At 46.5% G+C, this 20,864-nt stretch overlaps 1 protein-coding gene across 2 annotated transcripts in view; it reads right to left on the bottom strand.

Annotated features, from left to right (window-relative positions):
• LOC139276719 (caspase recruitment domain-containing protein 19-like) overlaps positions 1-20,864 on the bottom strand; it is a 60,069-nt gene that overhangs the window by 11,988 nt on the left and 27,217 nt on the right. For both annotated transcript variants that reach the window (XM_070894706.1, XM_070894707.1), the window contains one exon: positions 2,182-2,318. In XM_070894706.1, coding sequence (XP_070750807.1) covers positions 2,182-2,318 — 137 coding nt within the window. The remainder of the gene's footprint in view (positions 1-2,181; positions 2,319-20,864) is intronic.

Raw genomic sequence — 20,864 nt, 5'->3', positions numbered from 1 at the left:
TTGTGAGAAGTTACAAGAAAGTATAAGCCTGTAACAATGGTTAACCTTAGAAGAGTACCAAGAGAGGATAAATTAAATTGCACCAAAATATATGGTCATTGTTAAATGGTTTTCATTATGAAATTCAATTTCTAGTACTTATGGTGACTAATCTCCGATCAAAACCTAGATTGCAGAAGTCTTGACCCAAAACTATTTCATATTCGGGAGAAAAGAGCAGAAAATTTAACCTCAGACGATCCATTTCACAGCTGGGTCTTTTACGATTTATCCAATTATTCTGTTCTACCTGATTGTTTTACAACTACAGTACTCGGTTTATCATTTCCATCATATTAGCAATCAGTAGGTTGTCATAAGGAATTTGCCCTAATCCTAAGGGAGTTCAGGTTGGTAGCACTGATTGAAAAGGACCTAGACAGCAAACAGCTCATAAATATTTTCTCAAAGCATATGATAAAGAACATCTAAGAAGGCACCCAAAGAATATGATTAATACAATATAGTTAGTAAGGGCTGATTGGACTGTGAAGCTGTATGCTCAAGTATGTCTCCATTTTTGTTCTTCATACAATGACTTCCCAATCAGAGGAAGAGTGATCCTGGGCCACATATCACCTAGTTGCCAGCAGTAGACCTAGGAATGATGAATGGCATGGCGGGTCCAATAGCAAAGGGGGGGATAAAGATTGTATGAAGGAAGAAAGACTGAACGACGTATGGAGTTGTACTGTTTTCAGGTCTTGGAAACAATGAGGGTAAGATGGAGGCTGTGCAATATGTTAGAGAAGAGACTGACATTTTTTGCCAGCCTTTTCCTCATCACTTTCGCTAAATTGGTTCCATTTCCCCTTCTTTCCCGACCCACTCCGCAACAACTGAATGTCCATCAACACTCACAAAGAATGGCCACTTGGACAAGGTACCAAATCCCCTCCTTTCAAAGTTTTTGTTCAGTGCAGGTAAATGTTAAAGTTACACATTTTGAAAAATAAAATACATGGAAAAGTGATCCCGAAATAGATTCTCAACAGAGTGGAGATCTAGGGATGCAGATAAATAAATCTTTAAAAGTGTACAGGTTGAAAAGACCATAAAAGAGCAAATAGAATTCCTGGTTTTATACATGGCACTGAATATAAAAACTCAAAAGTGCTGTTGAATTTTCACAGGACATTAGGCCACAGTTGGAGTTCTGCATGCAGTTCCGGGTACCCTGCTATCGGAAGGATGTTAAACCCACAGGAAGGTTACAGCAAAGATTTCTTCGAATGATACTGGTAATGAGGAGTTAAGCCTTTTAAAAAATTGTGGCTTTAATCACTGGAGCACAGACGGTTAAGAGATAAATCAAATGGAAGTTTTCACATTTATGAAAGGTTTTGAGAGGGTAAATTGTGAATGTAAGAAGCAAAATATAGCAAAAAAACAGAAAATGCTGTCGATATTCAGCAGGTTAGACACTACTTGTAGAGAACAGATAAGAGAGTCTACACCCAAAACACTTGTCTGTTCTGTCCACAGATGCTGACGGACTTGCTGGGTATTTCCAGAATTTTCTGTAAATAGTGAAAGGATGTTGGAAGATTTGTTTGCTCTCGGGGTTACTAGAATACAGAATGTTGCACCACAAGAGGCTAATGAGGCATGGACTAACGTCCATTAAAAGAGTATTAGATACATATTTGATAAGCAAGAAAACAAAAAGGATCCAGCAAAAGGGCCGAGTAATGAATTTGATTCGACAGTGTGTGCACCACACAAATGCAAAGGGCCAAAGGGCCTCCCTCTGTGCTGTAATTTCTATGATTATCTCCCTCTTTCAGTTGCCTCACACAATGCCCTATTCCCTGGTCTGTTCCAGTCACAAACCTGTTTGAAAGCAGCCAGAAGGAGGTGACAAAAACGACTATGGGTCAATTCACCTTCTGACTTTCTCTCCCTGCCTCGCCACACCTGACAATGTGAGTCACGGAGGGTGTGGCGATGCAAACTCGTTCTACAAACTTCTGCAGCAGGTTGGCACAATTGATGAGCTGTGCCACTGTCGCAGCACTGTACTATAAAAAATAATCGTTGAGTTCAAAATATACATTCGCCAGTAATATGACAAAAAGATTTAAAGGGTTATAAACTTGCATGTTATAGCACGTAGTAACTGTACATATGCACTTCTCCTACCATTTCAGCTTCCGTATTATTCAGAATTTGGGGATAGATTCTGTACAGGTGAAGAACAATTCTGTCCACCAGCTTCTCGTTGAGCGTACCTTCATTTGTTAGAAATTGTGTGTCCTTTTGCAGCCGATTGCAGTAGTCTGTAAAATACCACAACATTAGCATACGTCTGCATGGTATCATTTAACAAACCAGAGTCACATTTAGCATGTTGTAGTTAAACGGATCAGTGTCTTGCACTCCTGGTAAATCTAGATATCTGGTGGGAGGGCAGGGGAGGTTGTTTAGTATTATGCAATTTATCCACTGTGCCTCCAAACACTGCTGTGACCTGTGACAAACAACTACCAAAAACTTTTGAACTTTCATTGTTCACTTTTTTAGTACAGACCAACCCGCTTAATTGGAACTCAGGACAACTGCACAGACTGCGATAAAACTGGAGTTTTTAATAAAGCGAAAAGGTACATTTTAGGCACATGGCCATGTTAACCTGCTTTGCTACTTTTAATGATTGTGAATCTATACTCCTAGATCCTTTTGCTCTTCTAGACTCATTTTTTTCCCCAAGGAGTATGTGGTTTCTAGGCAAGTTGTCCCACAAAACTAATCAAATTATATAGGTACATTCAGTAACAACAGTAGTCAGTTGTGTCTGAAACTTGGGTCACTTCCATGCAGACATGCTCCCTTCAACCTTGACAAAGGCTACTACAGTCTCCACCCCTTACACCATCCACGCTGGTCATAGGCAGCTGCTTATGTCGTGCAACTGGCACGAACCATCGCCATAGGAGTAAATGACAAAAGGTACTGCTGAAAACATATTAAGTGCGCTAACTATTTTGTGCCATTCAATACTTACCGGTTTAAAAGCTCTGCTGATTTCAGCGAAAGTCAGATTTTCCTACAGCTTCAATCAGCTGTTTTCACTATTAACTACGGTGTTATTTCATTGCTACAACCTATTACAGTTTTGCCGTCCACTGCGCATAGCGGTATAATCACGTTAGCACTGCTGTATATTGCGGGGATGGTAATGGGTTGAGATGCCTTCTGAACCTTTTCAGAAGGCGTTCAGAAGTTCTGCCACTCTATTGTGACATTCCCCTTTGATTGATCCCAGTCCTTATGGGGTCAAGTTTCGGGCTGCGCCACGCAAACCACGCCTGATTTCCGTGCTCAAAACCGCGTCGAAAACTTACCTTGGTATTGTCCCCTCCCTCAGGTCGATCCAGGCCCTCGGCGTGGACCAGCACAAGCTGTGGGGGGCGGAGCCAGGTCCCTGCGCTGAAAACAGTGCCGGGACCTCTGCACATGCGCGCTACAGTGGGCGCGCATGTGCAGTAGCTCCTGGCGCCCGAAACTGTGTGGGAGGGGCCCGAAGAACGCCGCCCCTAGCCTTGGCTGAATGGGCTCACTGGGGCGGCGAAGATCAGGCTGCACCTCCCTCCTCCAACTCCTGCGCTGGCTGTGGGCTCCAGCTTCCTCCCCTGTTCAGCTCATACTCCCTCTGGCTCGCTCACCACCCCCTCACCCCCCAGCTCCCGCTCCGCTGCCCGACCCCCCCCCCAGCTCCCGCTCCCGCTCCATCTTCCTTCGGCGGGGCCCGCCCACCCGGCATCTTGTTGGGAGCGGGCCCAACCCGACGTCTTCGGCCCGGCTTCTTCACGTCGGCCAGGCCCGTTCAGCCTCCTCCCTCACCTCTCCTCTTCCCCGCACCCCCACTCTCCCCTCCCTCTCCTCTTCCCTCCCTCTCCCCCCTCCCTCCCCCTCCCCCCCTCCTTTCTTCCCTCTCCCCCCCCCTCCCTCTTGTTATGCAGTGTCCAGGTACATTAAATGTACAATACAAGTACAATGGTGCACCACAGAGGGCGCTGTGGTGGGAGATCTGAAAGTACCTGCAAGAGGTAGTATAAAAGGCTGCCCACCACACCTGAGAGGCTAAACAATAAAGGACCAAGGTCACTGCAGTTATTACAACAATCATGGTAGGAGGGACTGCGGTGGAATGATTGCGTCCTTCGGGGTAGTTGTTGTAGATGTAGGGGAAGTAACACATAGCAAAGCAGTGGAAGCTTTTAAGGAGGCTGGATCGATTGTGCGATTATACGTGCGGAGAGAGAAGCCCGTCTGGAAAGATCTTAGAAACGAAACTTGTCGCATTCTCCCGGGTCATACCTGCCGCCGCTGTCACCTCCTCTCCTGCCGTTCCGGCCGCCGCTGTAGTCTCTACCACTGCCCGACTTTTTCTCTGCGTGGGCCCGCCCGGTTTGTCGGCCATCGATGGACCTCCCGCTCATCGCCTGCAGCGTCCCACTGGCCTGCACCCCAGCAATCAGCCCGCACCTACAAGACCGCTCTTTGGGAACCCGGGGAGCAGCAGTCTGTGGAGGAATGAAGTCTTCCCAGCTCCCACGGACTTTCTCCATCCATCTCCTGCCGAGTAGTGTCGGCCCATCGCCTGCAATAACCCACAAAGGTAAACCGTGCATCTCCATGAGATAACTGCAAATCCGCTCTGCCGAGAACAGGTAGCAGTTCCCTGGTCTAAGTATGCAGCTTCGCCAGGAACGGGACCAGCTTGGGTCGTACAGCCGGTTTAACCCACAGTTTTTCAAATGTTCTCTGACTCATCAACGACAGACCCGATCCCGTATCCACTGCCATACTCACTGGGACTCCGTTAATTTTGACTTCCATAATCACTGGGGGCGAATCATCGGTGCACGTATACAGTCCCAACACCTCAGCTTCTTCTACCTGCTCCTCGCTGAAAAGTGGATCATAGAAACATAGAAAATAAGTGCAGGAGTAGGCCATCCGGCCCTTCGAGCCTGCATCACCATTCATTAAGATCATGGCTGATCATTCCTTCAGTACCCCGTTCCCGCTTTCTCTCCATGCCCCTTGATCCCTATAACCACCATCTCCTCAGCCACATGGGGAGTCAGGTGTCTTTTACACATACGCTGAAGGTGGCCTTTCAGGTGGCAGGTATTGCACGTGTACTCCGCAAACCTGCACCGGTGAGCCCCATGGCTTCCTCCGCAGCGCCAGCATGGTGCTGCTTGATTGGCCTCCCTCAGTGGACTCTGAGTTCCAGGACCCCGAGGTCCATGCTCTCTGCCCTGGGCAGAGCCACGTTCTGCAGTTTTGTCCGTGGTGGGTGTTATCCTGTGGACAGTGCCTACCGGGTTCGAGACTGTGTGGATCATTTGCTTGGTGCTGCAAGTCGCGGTCACATGTGTCCGGCTGATGTGATGGCTTTTGTCAGGGTGACTGTGGGTTCCGTGGCCAGCAGCTTGTGAAGGAGGCCCTCATGGCCAATCCCCATAACAAAAACGTCCCGCAATGCTTCATCAAGGTGTGCCAAAATCCTAGCCCTCAGGTCTGCAGTGATGGTAGAATTTGTGTCTGGCCATGAGGATGCTCTCCTTTGGTTTCAACTGGTCACGAATGAGTGCGACCAGCTCCTCATATGACTTGTCCCTGGTGCTCGTGGGTGCCAGCAAATCCCTGACGAGACAGTAAACCTCATCGCCATAACTGGAAAACAATATCACCTTCGGCTTCTCTCTCATTGCATCCGTGCTCCCAGTCAGGTCGTTAGCTGTGAAGTAGTACTTGAGCCTTTCTGTAAAGGCCTCCCAATCATTGCCCATGGTAAAGTCCTTTAGCAAGCCCAGAGTAGCCATGGTTGCGTGAAGTTCGTCCGTGTCCTCGTTGCCAATGTGGTGTATGTAGCACACAAATCACTGACTCCACACGGTCTGGTGTTGATATAACTGCTGTGATCTTCGTCCTTTATTGTTTAGCTCCAGAGTGCCTCTCAGGTGTGGTGGGCAGCCTTTAATACCACCTCTTGCAGGTACTTTCAGGACTCCCACCAGAGTGAGTCTAGAGGAGTAATGAGACTGGTATGGTAATGTGATAGGATAAGAGTAAAATTTTTTGTGTTGATGCTGGTTGGTTACTGTGTTTAAAAGGTTGAAATGAGGGACATGAAGAATTTACAATGCTGAATGGGTACTGTGCTTAAATATGATGGACACGAATGATTTGCGAAAAGAGTCACATCACGGGGTACAAGTAAAAACAAGTAAAAGGGTTAACGGACCTGTGACTAACAATGCAAGGGTTCAGTGGCTGCAGATGAACCGCTAAGGCGACTACTCAGCACAGAGGCAACGCACCAGTTGCGATACCCTGTCTCAGCGCAGTATACCGCCACAGTACCTTACCCAGCAGAGCTGGGATTAAACAACTGTTCAGTGCACCTGCAATCTTTTGACATACCAGCTGTACCACATATTGTATGTACCATACAAATGTACCGTCTATGTATTACTGTTTTCTGTTGGAGGTTATACCCGTGCGAGGACTGCAAACACCACATGCTTGCACCGAATAATCTCTGCATGGGATGGTCATGGACTCACACTCACTAACCCACCAGGACCAACAAGGCCGAGGTTACCGGCAACGGCTTTTGGAACTGTGGGGGGGGGGGGGGGGGGCGGGGGGAGTGAGAAGTTATGTATTGTCCAGGTACATTAAATGTATAATATATTACAATGGTGCACCACAGAGGGCACTGTGGTGGGAGACCTGAAAGTACCGACAAGAGGTGGTATAAAAGGCTGCCCACCACACCTGAGAGGCACTCTGGAGCTAAACAATAAAGGACCAAGGTCACTGCAGTTATTACAACACCAGACTGTGTGGAGTCAGTGATTTGTGTGTTACATACACCACACCTCTCCTCCCTCCCGCCTCTCCCTCCCCCCTCTCCCTCCCCCCTCTCCTCTCCCCTCTCCTCTCCCCTCTCCTCCCTCTCCCCCCACCCCCCCTCGCTGTCAGAAACACATAGACACTGACAGACAGAGAGAGAGAGACACTGACAGAGAGAGAGAGAGAGAGAGAGAGAGAGAGAGAGAGAGAGACACTGGGGGGGCCCCGTCCCAGCATGCTGTTGGAGGGCTCTCGGTGCTACATTCGGTGAGTAGAAAGTTTTTATTTATTGATTTAAAAAAAAAATTTTTTGGATTGATTTATTAGTTGATTTATTTATCATTTATTATTGATGGCTCTTTATTTGTAAAAGTGATGTGTTTCATATGTTTGTAAACTTCCCTTTCTCTCTCCCCCACCCACACCCCCTCCCCCCGCCTCACCTCTCTTCCCTACGCCTGATTTGTAACCTATGCCTGATTTTCTAAGTGCAGGCAAGGTTTTTCTGAGTATACAAAAATCTACACTTACTCCATTCTAAGTTAGTTTGGAGTAAGTTTTCGCTGCCTAAACTTTCAAAACAGGCGTAAGTGGCCGGACTTGCTCCCTTTTGAAAAGAAAAATCTGTTCCAAAATGAAACTGTTCTAACTAACTAGAACTGGAGCAAACTAAATGCCAAGAATTGCAATTTCTAAGATACTCCATTCTAAACCAGTTGCTCCAAAAAAATAGGAGCAACTCAGGACGAAACTTGACCTCAAAATGTGAACAACACACAATCTTCCACCCCAACACTAGTGTGCTTTCTGCATACCTCCAAATCTGCACCAGAACCTATGCAGAAATATGATACTGCACATTCCGATTTGTGTCAATGCAAATCCTTTTTACATAAGAATTAGGAGCAGGAGTAGGCCATTTGGCCCCTCGAGCCTGCTCCAAAGAGATAGAATTAGATTAGACTTGAGCATTAACAGTGGAGAGCAATCGAATCAAATCTGATTATGGCCTCAAAGTATATCGATAAAATACACTTTCTAGCAGGAGTTCTTGGTCGCAATCAGCTGTGAGAACCCCGACATATGTTCCCCTCTTTGACTCTGGTACACTGGCCAACTGCAGTTTGTAGATTTATCGTCAAAGACCAGAGATACTGAAATTGTTTTCTCAAAATGTTCCCCGCATTTCTAACACTATTTTTCAATGGAGGATTGCTTTATTTTTTAATAATCTCCCATTTTAATTCACCATCTGGCAAAAACCACTGTACAAAATTAGTTTGAAAATAGTGCAAGAATATTGCAGACTTTCTGCACATTTGAATTGTAATGGTTTTGAATTGTAGCCTAAAGGTAGGCGAAGTGGTGAGGCTCAGCACAGTGCCTCCATGACAAATCCCATCAATTTCTATTTACTATATATAGCGTTGAATTCTGCCCATATGCCACAATTTCGCAAAAAATGTCCGAGAGGCAGAGGAAATGCAGCTTTATAAGTGGATCTTAGCGCTAAAGTTTGTGTTGCAACAAATTACTTGCCTTACCTTGAGATTGGAAAATGGATCGTGAAACTCTCCTGCTTTACTTTATTTTGCTTAAGGCAGTGAATAGCTAAGGCCTACAGATTAGGAAGATTCCAGATTAAATCCGGCCTGTGCTAAATTAGTTCATTTCAGTGAGGATGGCAATAGGAGTGCTATCATTTGCGTCAGTGTTTTGAGTTAAGGGGGAAAAAATTGGCCAGGGTTCCCACTCCTGATTGTTATCCAGTGACTTCTGCTGGAAATGCACATAAGGACAACAGGTAAAAACAGAACTGGACTTAGCTTATATACCCTCAAATTTAAAAAGCCAGTCGACATTCACTGTTGAAGCATGAAGAATAGCCATTTGTGCAGTGATTTCTCAGAAAATATACAGCTCGATACATTTTTCCAAATACTGCTCTCCAATACCTGCATTCGCAAAATAACCTGGAACCATGTGCCCCAAAAAAATCTTGAACCTTATATAAAAAATGGTACATTCTGGTTCATTGTAGTGCGGTAGGGTATGGTAGCATAGTGGTTATGTTACTGGACTAGTTAACCAGAGGCTGGACTAATGATCCGGAGACGTGGGTTCAATTCCCACCACGGCAGCTGGGAAATTTACATTCAGTTAATTAAATATATCTGGAATCTGTTGTGCATCTGTAAAGCATGCACTCCCATGTTCCGCCACCAGGGAGCGCATCCCCTGAAGTCCCAAGGGATCCCAGCATCCCTTGGTAACACTGTATATAAGCCGGCCCCTAAGGCCTGTTCCTTACTCTGGAGTGTCTTAATAAAGACTGAGGTCACTGTTACTTTAACCTCCCTGTGTGCAGTCCCATCTGTGTTAGGAACACAATAACTGGCGACGAGTATACGAATCCAATGCAAAGATGCAGCAAACTGTGGGCATCATGGAGAAGTTCTCGGAGGGTGAGGACTGAGAAGCCTATGTCGAACGGCTAGACCAGTACTTTGTAGCCAACGAGCTGGACGGAGAAGGAAGCGCTGCAAAAAGAAGAGTGGTCTTCCTCATGGTCTGCGGGGCAACGACCTTCAGCCTCATGAAGAATCTTCTGGCTCCGGTGAAGCCCACAGATAAGTCGTATGAGGAGCTGTGTACACTGGTTCAGGAGCATCTTAACCCGAGAGAGAGCGTGCTGATGACGAGGTATCGGTTCTACACATGCCAGCGATCTGAAGGTCAGGAAGTGGCGAGCTACGTCACCGAGCTAAGGTGACTTGCAGGACAATATGAGTTTGATGGCTACCTGGAGCAGATGCTCAGAGACTTTTTTTTTTTCTGGGCATTGGCCACAAGACCATCCTAAAAAAACTTTTGACTGTAGAGACACCGACCCTCAGTAAGGCCATTGCGATAGCACAGACGTTTATGTCCACCAGTGATAACACCAAACAAATCTCTCAGCACACAAGTGCTAACAATGTTCATAAATTAACTGGAACTGTGTTTGCGAGCAGAAATGTACAGGGCAGAAACCACGAGTCTGCAACTGCCAGCAGGCCTCAGGTGACCCAGGTGACTCAGAGTCCCCAACAAAGGATGAATGCAAGGCAATTCACACCTTGTTGGCGTTGTGGAGGCTTCCAGTCAGCCTATTCATGTCGCTTCAAAGGGTGCGTTTGCAAGAGCTGTGGAACAATGGGGCACCTCCAACAAGAGTGCAGACGAGCTGCAAGCTCTGCAAAACCTGCTAACCACGTGGCAGAGGAAGATCGGTCCATGGTGGATCAAAGCAATTTCGAGCCTCAGAGGAGGCAGATGCTGAAGTACACAGGGTGCACACATTTTGGACGAAATGTCCACCTTTAATGCTAAATGTAAAATTGAATGGCTTACCCGTGGCCATGGAACTGGACACTGGCGCTAGCCAATCCATCATGAGTAAAAAGATGGTCGAGAGACTGTGGTGCAACAAGGCATTCAGACCAGCCCTGAGCCCCATCCACACGAAACTGAGAACATACACCAAAGAGTTCATCGCTGTCTTGGACAGCGCCATGGTCAAGGTCACCTACGAGGACACGGTGCACAAAGTGCCACTCTGGAATGTCCCGGGTGATGGCCCCACACTGCTTGGAAGGAGCTGGCTGGGCAAAATCCACTGGAACTGGGATGACATCCGGGCGCTATCACATGTCGATGAGGCCTCATGTACCCAGGTTCATGTAGGCCGAAGACCTGACTTCGGCCTACATGACGCAGGAGCTGGAGGAGTCTTCGAAGGGCCTCACCTGCATCAACACGCACAAGGGACTGTTCATCTACAACAGATGCCCGTTTGGAATTCGGTCGGCTGCAGCGATCTTCGAGAGAAACATGGAGAGCCTACTCAAGTCGGTATCACGCACGGTGGTTTTACAGGATGACATATTGTTCACGGGTCGGGACACCGTCGAGCACCTACAAAACCTGGAGGAGGTCCTCCAGCGACTGGATCGCGTAGGGCTGCGGCTGAAGAGGTCGAAATGCGTCTTCATGGCAACAGAAGTCAGAAATTGAGTTTTTGGGGAGAAAGATCGCGGCGGACAGCATTCGGCCCACAGACGCCAAGATAGAGGCTATCAGGAACGCGCCCAGGCCACAGAACATCACGGAGCCGTGGTCGTTCCTGGGACTCCTCAACTATTTTGGTAACTTCCTACCGGGATTAAGCACCCTCTTAGAGCCCCGACATGTGTTATTCCACAAAGGTACGGGGAAAAAAAGAAGTAATTGCTTTTGAGAAAGCCAGAAACATTTTATGCTCCAACAAGCTGCTTATATTGTATAACCCGTGTAAAAGACTTGTGCTAGCATGTGATGCATCATCATACGGAATCGGTTGTGTATTACAACAAGCTAACATTGCGGGGAAGTTGCAACCTGTCGCCTATGCCTTCAGGAGCTTGTCTAAGGCTGAGAGGGCCTACAGCATGATTGAGAAAGAGGCATTAGCGTGTGTTCGGGGTAAAGAAAATGCATCAGTACCCGTTCGGCCTCAAATTTGAGCTGGAAACCGATCACTAGCCCCTCATATCCCTGTTCACTGAAAACAAGGGGATAAATACTAATGCCTCAGCCCGTATACAAAGGTGGGCACTCGTGCTATCAGCGTATAACTATACCATCCGCCACAGGCCAGGCACCGAGAACTATGCGGATGCTCTCAGTCGGCTACCATTGCCCACCACAGGGGGACATGGCGCAGCCTGCAAACTTGTTGATGGTGGCGCAGCCCGCAGACTTGTTGATTGTCATGGAAGAGTTTGAAAATGATAAATCACCTGTCATGGCCCGCCAGATTAGGACTTGGACCAGCCAAGATCCTCTGCTGTCCCTAGTAAAAAACTGTGTACTGCATGGGAGCTGGGCCAGCATCCCCGTTGAAATGCAAAAGCTAATCAAGCCATTCCAGCGCTGAAAGGACGAGCTGTCCATTCAGGCAGACTGCCTGTTGTGGGGTAACCGTGTAGTGTTACCCAAAAAGGGCAGGGAGACTTTCATCTTGGATCTCCACAGCACACACCCGGGTATAGTAATGATGAAAGCGATAGCCAGATCCCATGTGTGATGGCCCGGTATCGACTCTGAATTAGAGTCCTGTGTACGGCAATGCAGCGTGTGTGCTCAGTTGAGCAACGCACCCTGAGAGTACCACTAAGTTTGTGGTCCTGACCCTCCAGACCATGGTCAAGGATCCATGTCGACTATGCGGGCCTGTTTCTCGGTAAAATGTTCCTGGTGGTGGTGGATGCTTTTTCAAAATGGATTGAATGTAAAATAATGTCGGGAAGCACCGCCACCGCCACCATTGAAAGCCTGAGGGCCATGTTTGCCACCCACGACCTGCCTGACATACTGGTCAGTGACAACGGGCCATGTTTCACCAGTGCCGAATTTAAAGAATTCATGATCCACAATGGATTCAAACATGTCACCTCAGCCCTGTTAAAACCAGCCTCCAATGGGCAGGCAGAGCGAGCAGTAAAAACAATCAAACAGAACCTTAAATGAGTCACAGAAGGCTCACTCCAAACCTGCCTGTCCCGAGTACTGCTTAGCTACCGCACGAGACCCCACTCGCTCACAGGGGTGCCCCCGGCTGAGCTACTCATAAAAAGGACACTTAAACCCAGACTCTCGCTGGTTCACCCAAACCTGCATGATCAGGTAGAGAGCAGGCGGCAGCAACAAAATGTAAACGATGGTCGCGCCACTGTGTCACGGGAAATTGATCTGAATGACCCTATGTATGTGCTGAACTATGGACATGGTCTCAAGTGGATCGCAGGCACAGTGATAGCTAAAGAAGGGAGTAGGGTGTTTGTAGTCAAACTAGACAATGGACAAATTTGCAGAAAGCACCTGGACCAATCGAGGCTGCGGTTCACAGACTGCCCTGAACAACCCATAGCAGACACCACCTTTTGAGCCCACAACACACACCCAAAGGATCAACGACACCTTCCCGGACCAGGAAATCAAACCCATCACGCCCAACATCCCAGCAAGGCCAGGCTCACCTAGCAGCCCTGCAGTGTCAACAACACGCCAGCCCAGCGAGGGCACAGCCAACACACCAGAACAGACATTTGTACCGAGGAGGTCCACCAGGGAAAGAAAGGCTCCCGACCGCCTCACCTTGTAATAGTTTTCACTTTGACTTTGGGGGGGGCGGGGGGGGAGTGATGTTGTGTATCTGTAAAGCATGCACTGTCATGTTCCGCCACCAGGGAGCGCATCTCCTGAAGTCCCAAGGGATCCCAGCATCCCTTGGGAGCATTGTATATAAGCCGGCCCCTAAGGCCTGTTCCTCACTCTGGAGTGTCTTAATAAAGACTGAGGTTACTGTTACTTTAACCTCCCTGTGTGCAGCCTCATCTGTGTTAAGAACACAATAGAATCTAAACGCTAGTGTCAGTAATGTGACCATGAAACTGTCATAAAAACCCATCAGGAAGCCTGCTGTCCTTACCCGGTCTGGCCTATATGTGACTCCAGACTCTCTGAAATGGCCTAGCAAGCCATTCAGTTATACCAAACCGCAGGAAATCGGCACGGTGACGGCCTGCAAGACCATCAGCAGGCTGGGGCCATTAGAGGGAGCAGCGTGCGGCAGCATGTCACTTCAGCGAGCAGCGCGTGCTGCTGCAGAAGGGCAATGGCTGATCGCAGTGCGGGCAGGTACAGCAGGAGCGGTGAGGTCGGGGAAAAGGAGCAGCAAGAGCTCGTAGAGGGATGTGATCGGGGCCTAGGAGAGGCCAGGGGCAGCACGGGCCAGCCCACACCGTGATATATGTGTGCGCACTAGGTCCATGCAGCAGAGCTGGTCTCCAGTTGTCTTGGTTAATCCTTGCCACTGGACCAAGACCCAGCTCTGTCAAGCCCGTGTGGTGGCTGGTGTGCAACAGCCACCACACGTTAAAAAAATCCACGCACAGGCATCTTCCACACTTCAAGATGTAGTTTGGGATCCGGAATATTAGGTCCTTCATTGAAACACCTGTGAACTCTTCCCTTTTCGGCGTGGAAGCAAGTCATCCTCGTTTCAAGGGACTGCCTATGATGATGATGGTGTACCTTCACCACATGAACGGCAGCAGTTTACGATGACGGCTTCTCAAGAGCAATTAAGGATAGGCAATAAATGCCAGTCTTGCCAGCAGCGCCCACATCCCGTGAACAAATAAATAACACTACTTCATAGTTGATAGATTTTTAATCGAATTAAACATTTTGAGTCAATTTATATGAGGTTGGTCACTACAGTACTTTGGATCAGACATTGACCTTTATAAGGGTAAAAGTTACTCCAATATAGATAGGGCACACTGCAAGCAGTTACAATTAAATTAGATGTGGCAGTTTAAATTTCATGTATCTCACTATTTACCCATTCATATATCAATAGTGCTGGCCAGAAGTTTGCAGTTTAATTGTAAATTCATCATCATAGGCAGTCCCTTGGAATCGAGGAGGACTTGCTTCCACTCTTAACGTGAGTTCTTAGGTGGCTGAACAGTCCAATACGAGAACCACAGACTCTGTCACAGGTGGGACGGGGGGGGGGGGATGGGACTGGTTTGCCGCATACTCTTTCCGCTACCTGCGCTTGTTTTCTGCATGCTTTCGCCGATGAGGCTCGAGGTGCTCAGCGCCCTCCCGGATGCAATTGGACCATTGTAAAATATATGTGGGGCGAAAGCATGTAACGTGTAGGGTGCATTTAAATTAGCCCGCAAAGCACCAAATTAATTGCTGCTTGCTCTCATGGTACTTACTCGCTCTTTGCAATATACACTGAATCATTTTAGAAACAAACCAACAGGGTAAATTTTTGCCTAGCTACTTTTGGTGGATAAACAGGAGACAGACAATGCAGATCACGTGTGTTAGCTCCCCCCACCACAGCTCTATTCACACGATCTCAGCCAGGATGTAGGGTGTGGGCCTCACTCTAGGTTGCATTACAGTTCTGACTGAGGAAAGAGGAACAGGAAAAGAAAGAAGCCACAAGATTATTGGTGCGGCAACTCAGCTGTTCATTCTGTAAAACACTCTCTCAACATGTGTAATTGGGCGTTTATCGCCACAATGCAGTCTGCTCCTCCGACACTTTCATTACCCCTCTCCATTTCTGGTTCTCTCCCACTGTCCTCTCCATTCCCGTTTTCTCTACCACTTCCTCCATCTTTTTCTCGGTATCCCCCACTCCCACTGCCTTGTTTTCATCAGAAATGTTAGGAGCTAGGGATTGATGATAAAAATTTGTGAGATGAATTGCAGATGGATTCAAACACATTGAGCTTTGCTTATTTTTTAGTGCCAGTTGTATCAAAATCTGTTACATTTTTAAATCAAAATGAGGTAGCCTTCCTTCAAATGAGTGAGATTATACAGGTTTGTTCACTGTCTCACCGTGTTTTCTATATCTTTTTAATGGCCAAAACTAGTGGGAGGACAGAAGATTGGGAAGCTTTTAAAAGCCAGCAAAGAACGAATAAAAAAAATGATTAAGAAAGGGAAGATAGACTATGAAAATAACTAGCACGAAATATAAAATCAGATAGCAAGAGTTTCTACAGGTATATAAAAAGGAAAAGAGTGGCTCAAGTAAATGTTGGTCCCTGAGAGGATGAGACCGGGGAATTAGTAATGGGGAACATGGAGATGGCAGAAACTCTGAACAAATATTTTGTATCAGTCTTTATGGTAGAAGACACTAAAAATATCCCAACAGTGGATAGTCAAGGGGCAAAAGGGGGGGGGGGGGAGGAACTTAACACAATCACAATCACTAAGGAGGTAGTATTCAGGATTAAAGCCGGATAAATCCCCTGGACTTGATGGCTTGCATCCTAGGGGCTTAAGAGAAGTAGCGGCAGGGATAGTGGATGCATTGGTTGTAATTTACCAAATTTCCCTGGATTCTGGGGAGGTACCAGCAGTTTGGAAAACTGCAAGTATAACGCCCCTATTTAAAAAAGGAGGCAGACGAAAAGCAGGAAACTATAGACCAGTTAGCCTGATATCTGTAGTTGGGAAAATGTTGGAGTCCATTATTAAAGAAGCAGTAGCAGGACATTTGGAAAAGCAAATTCAGTCAGGCAGAGTCAGCATGGAAGGGGAAGTCATGTTTGACAAATTTGCTGCAATTCTTTGAGGATGTAACACACAGGGTGGATAAAGGGGAACCAGTGGATGTGATGTATTTGGATTTCCAGAAGGCATTTGACAAGGTGCCACATAAAAGGTTACTGCGCAAGATAAAAGTTCACGGGGTTGGGGTAATAGATTAGCATGGATAGAGGATTGGCTAACTATCAGAAAACAGAGAGTCGGGATAAATGGTTCATTCTCGGGTTAGCAATCAGTAACTAGTGGGGTCCTGCAGGGATCAGTACTGGGAACCCAACTATTTACAATCTATATCAACGACTTGGAAGAAGGGACAGAGTGCAACGTAGTCAAGTTTGCTGACAATACAAAGATGGGAGGAAAAGCACTATGTAAGGAGGACACAAAAAACCTGCAAAAGGACATAGACAGGCTAAGTGAGTGGGCAAAAATTTGGCAATTTGGAGTATAATGATGGAAAGTGTGAGATTATGCACTTTGGCAGGGGGGGGGGGGGGGGGGGAAATCAAAAAGCAAGTTATTATTTAAATGGAGAAAAATTGCAGTGCTGCAGTACAGCGAGACCTAGGGGTCCTGGTGTATGAAACACAAAAGATTAGTATGCAGGTACAGCAAGTGATCAGGAAGGCCAATGGAATCTTGGCCTTTATTGCAAAGGGGATGGAGTATAAAAGCAGGGAAGTCTTGCTACAGTTATACAGGTTATTGGTGAGGCCACAACTAGAATACTGCATACAGTTTTGGTTTCTATATTTAAGGATATACTTGCTTTGGAGGCAGTTCAGAGAAGGTTCACTGGGTTGATTCCAGAGATGAGGGGGTTGACTTATGAGGAAAGGTTGAGTAGGTTGGGCCTCTACTCATTGGAATTCAGAAGATTATGAGGGGGCTTGACAAGGTGGATGCAGAGAGGATGTTTCCAATGATAGGGGAGACTTGAACTAGAGGGCATAATCTTAGAATAAGGGGCCACCCATTTAAAACTGAGATGAGGAGAAAAATTCTTCTGAGGGTTTTAAATCTGTGGAATTTGCTGCCTCAGAGAGCTGTAGAAGCTGGGACATTGAATAAATTTAAGACCAAGATAGACAGTTTCTTAATCGATAAAGGAATAATGGGTTATGGGGAGCGGGCAGGGAAGTGGAGCTGAGTCCATGATCGGATGAGCCAAGATCATATTAAATGGCGGAGCAGGCTGGAGGGGCAGTATGGACTACTCCTGCTCCTATTTCTTATATTCTTATGTTAATAATTAATCTTCTCTCATATTTAAGATCTCCACGTGGCTTTCACTTCAGCTTCCCAACTCTGGTTGGATGTATTCAGGGAGGTTTCATCATATGACCTCCCACCTCCAACTGACCTCAGGCTCCCATCATTGGTCACCTGACACACCCTTCCTTGTAGCACACTGCCTTCCCGGACCAAATGGAAAATGAACCGATTGTTACCAGATAGTGAAGAATCAGCCAAACAGCCTTTTTTCCATGTTCCTATGATTTCTTTCCTGGATTGCTTGCAACAGTGTACAGGACATTCATTTTCTAATCCCTGAAGACTCCAGGACAATCCTGGGAGGGTTGGCAAGCCTACTCCCACTATCAGCTTCCCACAGCAACCAGAGCACAGGCCTCCATGCTTCCCAAACCTCAACAAACATTGACACATGGGCCATCCCATTAGGCAGACTGGCCTGGCAGCCTTCCAGAATTCTCCCACACTATCCCCACCCTGCTCCTGTTCCAGCTGTGGCAGAGGGTGCAATAATCTCCCCCAGTAAGTGGAGATCGCTAAAGATCAAGTTTGTTACTATCCCAAATCTAACCAAAACCAGTGCTTTTGTAGTTGAATGTTAAATAATCTCTGGGAAAACACAGCAACGAGGTGTCACAGGACTGCCTGTCCCGGCATCATTTGGCTCAATTGTCAAGCCCAGATACAAGTTCAGCACCTGGAAAATTATGAGCTCCTTTAGGCAAAGCATTTTCACTTAAAACCATGTTTCTGTACAATTATGAACACTGACTCCACAACATATCCAGCACAAAAAAATTAGCACACTTGCATACTGTGCCAGGCTGCTCTAGTGTTGGGCCAAGGTACCAGAGGATGCCAGGTACTCACTAAACTGTACCCGACCAATGAGTCAACTTCTTTCAGGGAAGGGAAAAGAGAAAACTTGCAAAAAGGGAGGGTAAAGTAAGTGCAAGAAACTGTAATGGCCCAGAATTTGCTGGGGAAATAACCGTAAGTTTAAAGTGCACACCTTTAATCTGTAAGTAGCCCAGCAATTTATGGCAAGGAAGAGATACACTGAGAGTGGTGAATCGCCACAAATTGCTGGCCGACTTGTGCCGCTCTACCTTTAGCCTCACAAGAACAGGAGCTTGCCATCAACCTCCCCAAGGAGTGTCAAGCAATTGCTGCATTTTCTCTGTTAAAACAAATTAAACTCACCGTAGAAAGTTAGGGCTGGCACTTAACAACATAACGACCCTTTTAATGACGAGATTAATGTTCCCACAGTGCCACACAACCTCTCCAGCCCAGAAACAGAACAATTCCTAGTGGAGTCTCATTCCTACAGGTAGTAAGTTGTTCCTATAGGTTTTTAAAATTTTTACTTACTTTCCTAACTCTTTTGTTCCCTCACTCTTGATACAATCTTTCTTTCCCTCTCTTTATTTCTCTTTCTGTATCCAATTTGACTAATTCACCCTACCTCTTTCTCCATTGTTCCCGTTTCTGTCCCTATCCTTCAATCTCATTGGTTAGGGAAATAGACTATTGGTCCTCTTGTTCACAAAGGTCTCTGATGACCCATTAACCTCACACGTTAGCAACTCTCACTTCCATAGCAACTCTCACTTCCAGCAATTAGCAGTGCCATTTTTTCCTCAAGCTGAATGATGAGACAAAAATTCTAACAGGAACACCGCAAGATTACCCACTCCAGCAAATTCTGAGTCAGTATGTCTCTTTCCCATGGTCTATTTAAACTGTTATTCTCAATTCAGACTGCTTCCTGTTTCCATGTGCAATCCAATTTTCAAAGGACTGGGTAACCAGTTCAAATTCTTCCTGAATGAATTTTAACCAATTGCTGTTAGACTCCATTGATTGAGAGTCTGTTCCCAATTTGTGAAAGCAGTAGATGCCGTGAAAACATAATTACACTCCTTACAGTATTTCCATACTGATTTGTGACCATAATGCTTTCCAGATTACCTTAGCAAATGATTAAAGTTCTAGGTTATTCCATAGTTTTAAAGGACTGCAGTTTATATAGGGAAAAGAGCTAACTATCGCAGTTTCTACTGTGTTCATTTACAAACCTAAATACAGCAAATTTTATTTATAGAATGATAGAATGGTCACAGAACGGAAGGAGCACATTCAACTTGTCGAGCCCGTGCTGGCTCTCTGCAAGAGAACCTCAGCTAGTCCCACTCCCCTGCCCTTTCCCCTGCAAAATATTTTATTTCAGGAACTTATCCAACTCCCTTTTGAAAGCAGTGATTGAGTCTGCCTCCACCACCCTTTCAGGCAGTGCATTCCAGAACCTAACCACTCGCTGTATAAAAAAGTTTATTCTTATATTGCCTTTGGTTCTTTTACCAATCACCTTAAATCTGCTCCTCTGGTTCTCGACCCTTCTGCCTGTTATGTATGCAATAAAGGTACGAACTGAGTACTGTTTAACTGAACAAGGTACAAGGCCCAAAGTGCCTGACTCAAAAATGGCTGGCCTTTTATACCAGAGCAGCACTAACTGCAATTCAATTCCGGCCTTGGGTGAATGTGCGGAGTCTGTTGTGGCTGGTGGCTGGATGACTGACTTATTGGGGGTGGCAGTGGCCATGTCAAGAATTTCAAGTCCATTTTTATTGAACAAGTCCGTGATGGAAATTCCAGGTTCACTAATGAGTCCACTGAAGGCTGCTGGTAGGTTGGTTGGTTGTTGACGGTTTCTTCGTCCGACTGCTCTGGCTCGTCTGTCTGCCTCAGCTTTGTTTGATCCATGCGGTTCCTGCAAGTTTGCCCATTCTTGAGCTTAATAACAAATACTCTGTTGCGCTCCTTGGCCATGACCGTACCAGCAATCCATCTGGGACCCTGATCATAATTCAACACAGGATCATTAACAGAAATCTCGCGTGACACAGTTGCGCGATCGTGGTACCCTTGTTGACTCTGTCTTATGTATTCAACACGATTACTTAAATCCGGGTGTACCAGAGACAGCTTGGTCTTAAGACCACTTTTCATCATGAGTTCAGCAGGCGAGACCCCTGAGAGTGTGTGGGGTCTTGTCCTGTAACTCAGCAGTATGCAGAACAAGTGGGTCTGCAGTGACCCTTGGGTTACTCTCCTCATGCTTTGCCTGATAATTTATACTGCACGTTCTGCTTGCCCGTTGGATGCAGGCTTGAACGGTGCTGGCCTTACATGTTTTACGCCATTAAGTTTTACAAACTCCTGAAACTTCTGACTGGTGAAGCATGATCCATTGTCGCTCACCACTATGTCAGGCAAACCATGTGTCACAAACATGACATTGAGATTGCCTTGGATGTACTGGATGACATGATTGTGCATTCTATCCACATCGAATAAGCATCCACCACCACTAAAAACATCTTGCCCAGGAAGGGCCCTGCAAAATCTACATGGATCCTGGACCAAGGTTTGGATGGCCATGATCACGACCACAGACTCAGCGGCGATTCCGCTGGTGCTATGCTAAGCTGCATGCAGGTGTTGCACTGATGCACACA

Source organism: Pristiophorus japonicus, chromosome 12 (genome assembly GCF_044704955.1).
Source record: "Pristiophorus japonicus isolate sPriJap1 chromosome 12, sPriJap1.hap1, whole genome shotgun sequence".
Classification (NCBI taxonomy): domain Eukaryota; kingdom Metazoa; phylum Chordata; class Chondrichthyes; family Pristiophoridae; genus Pristiophorus; species Pristiophorus japonicus.
This window is presented reverse-complemented; position numbering and strand designations above follow the sequence as displayed.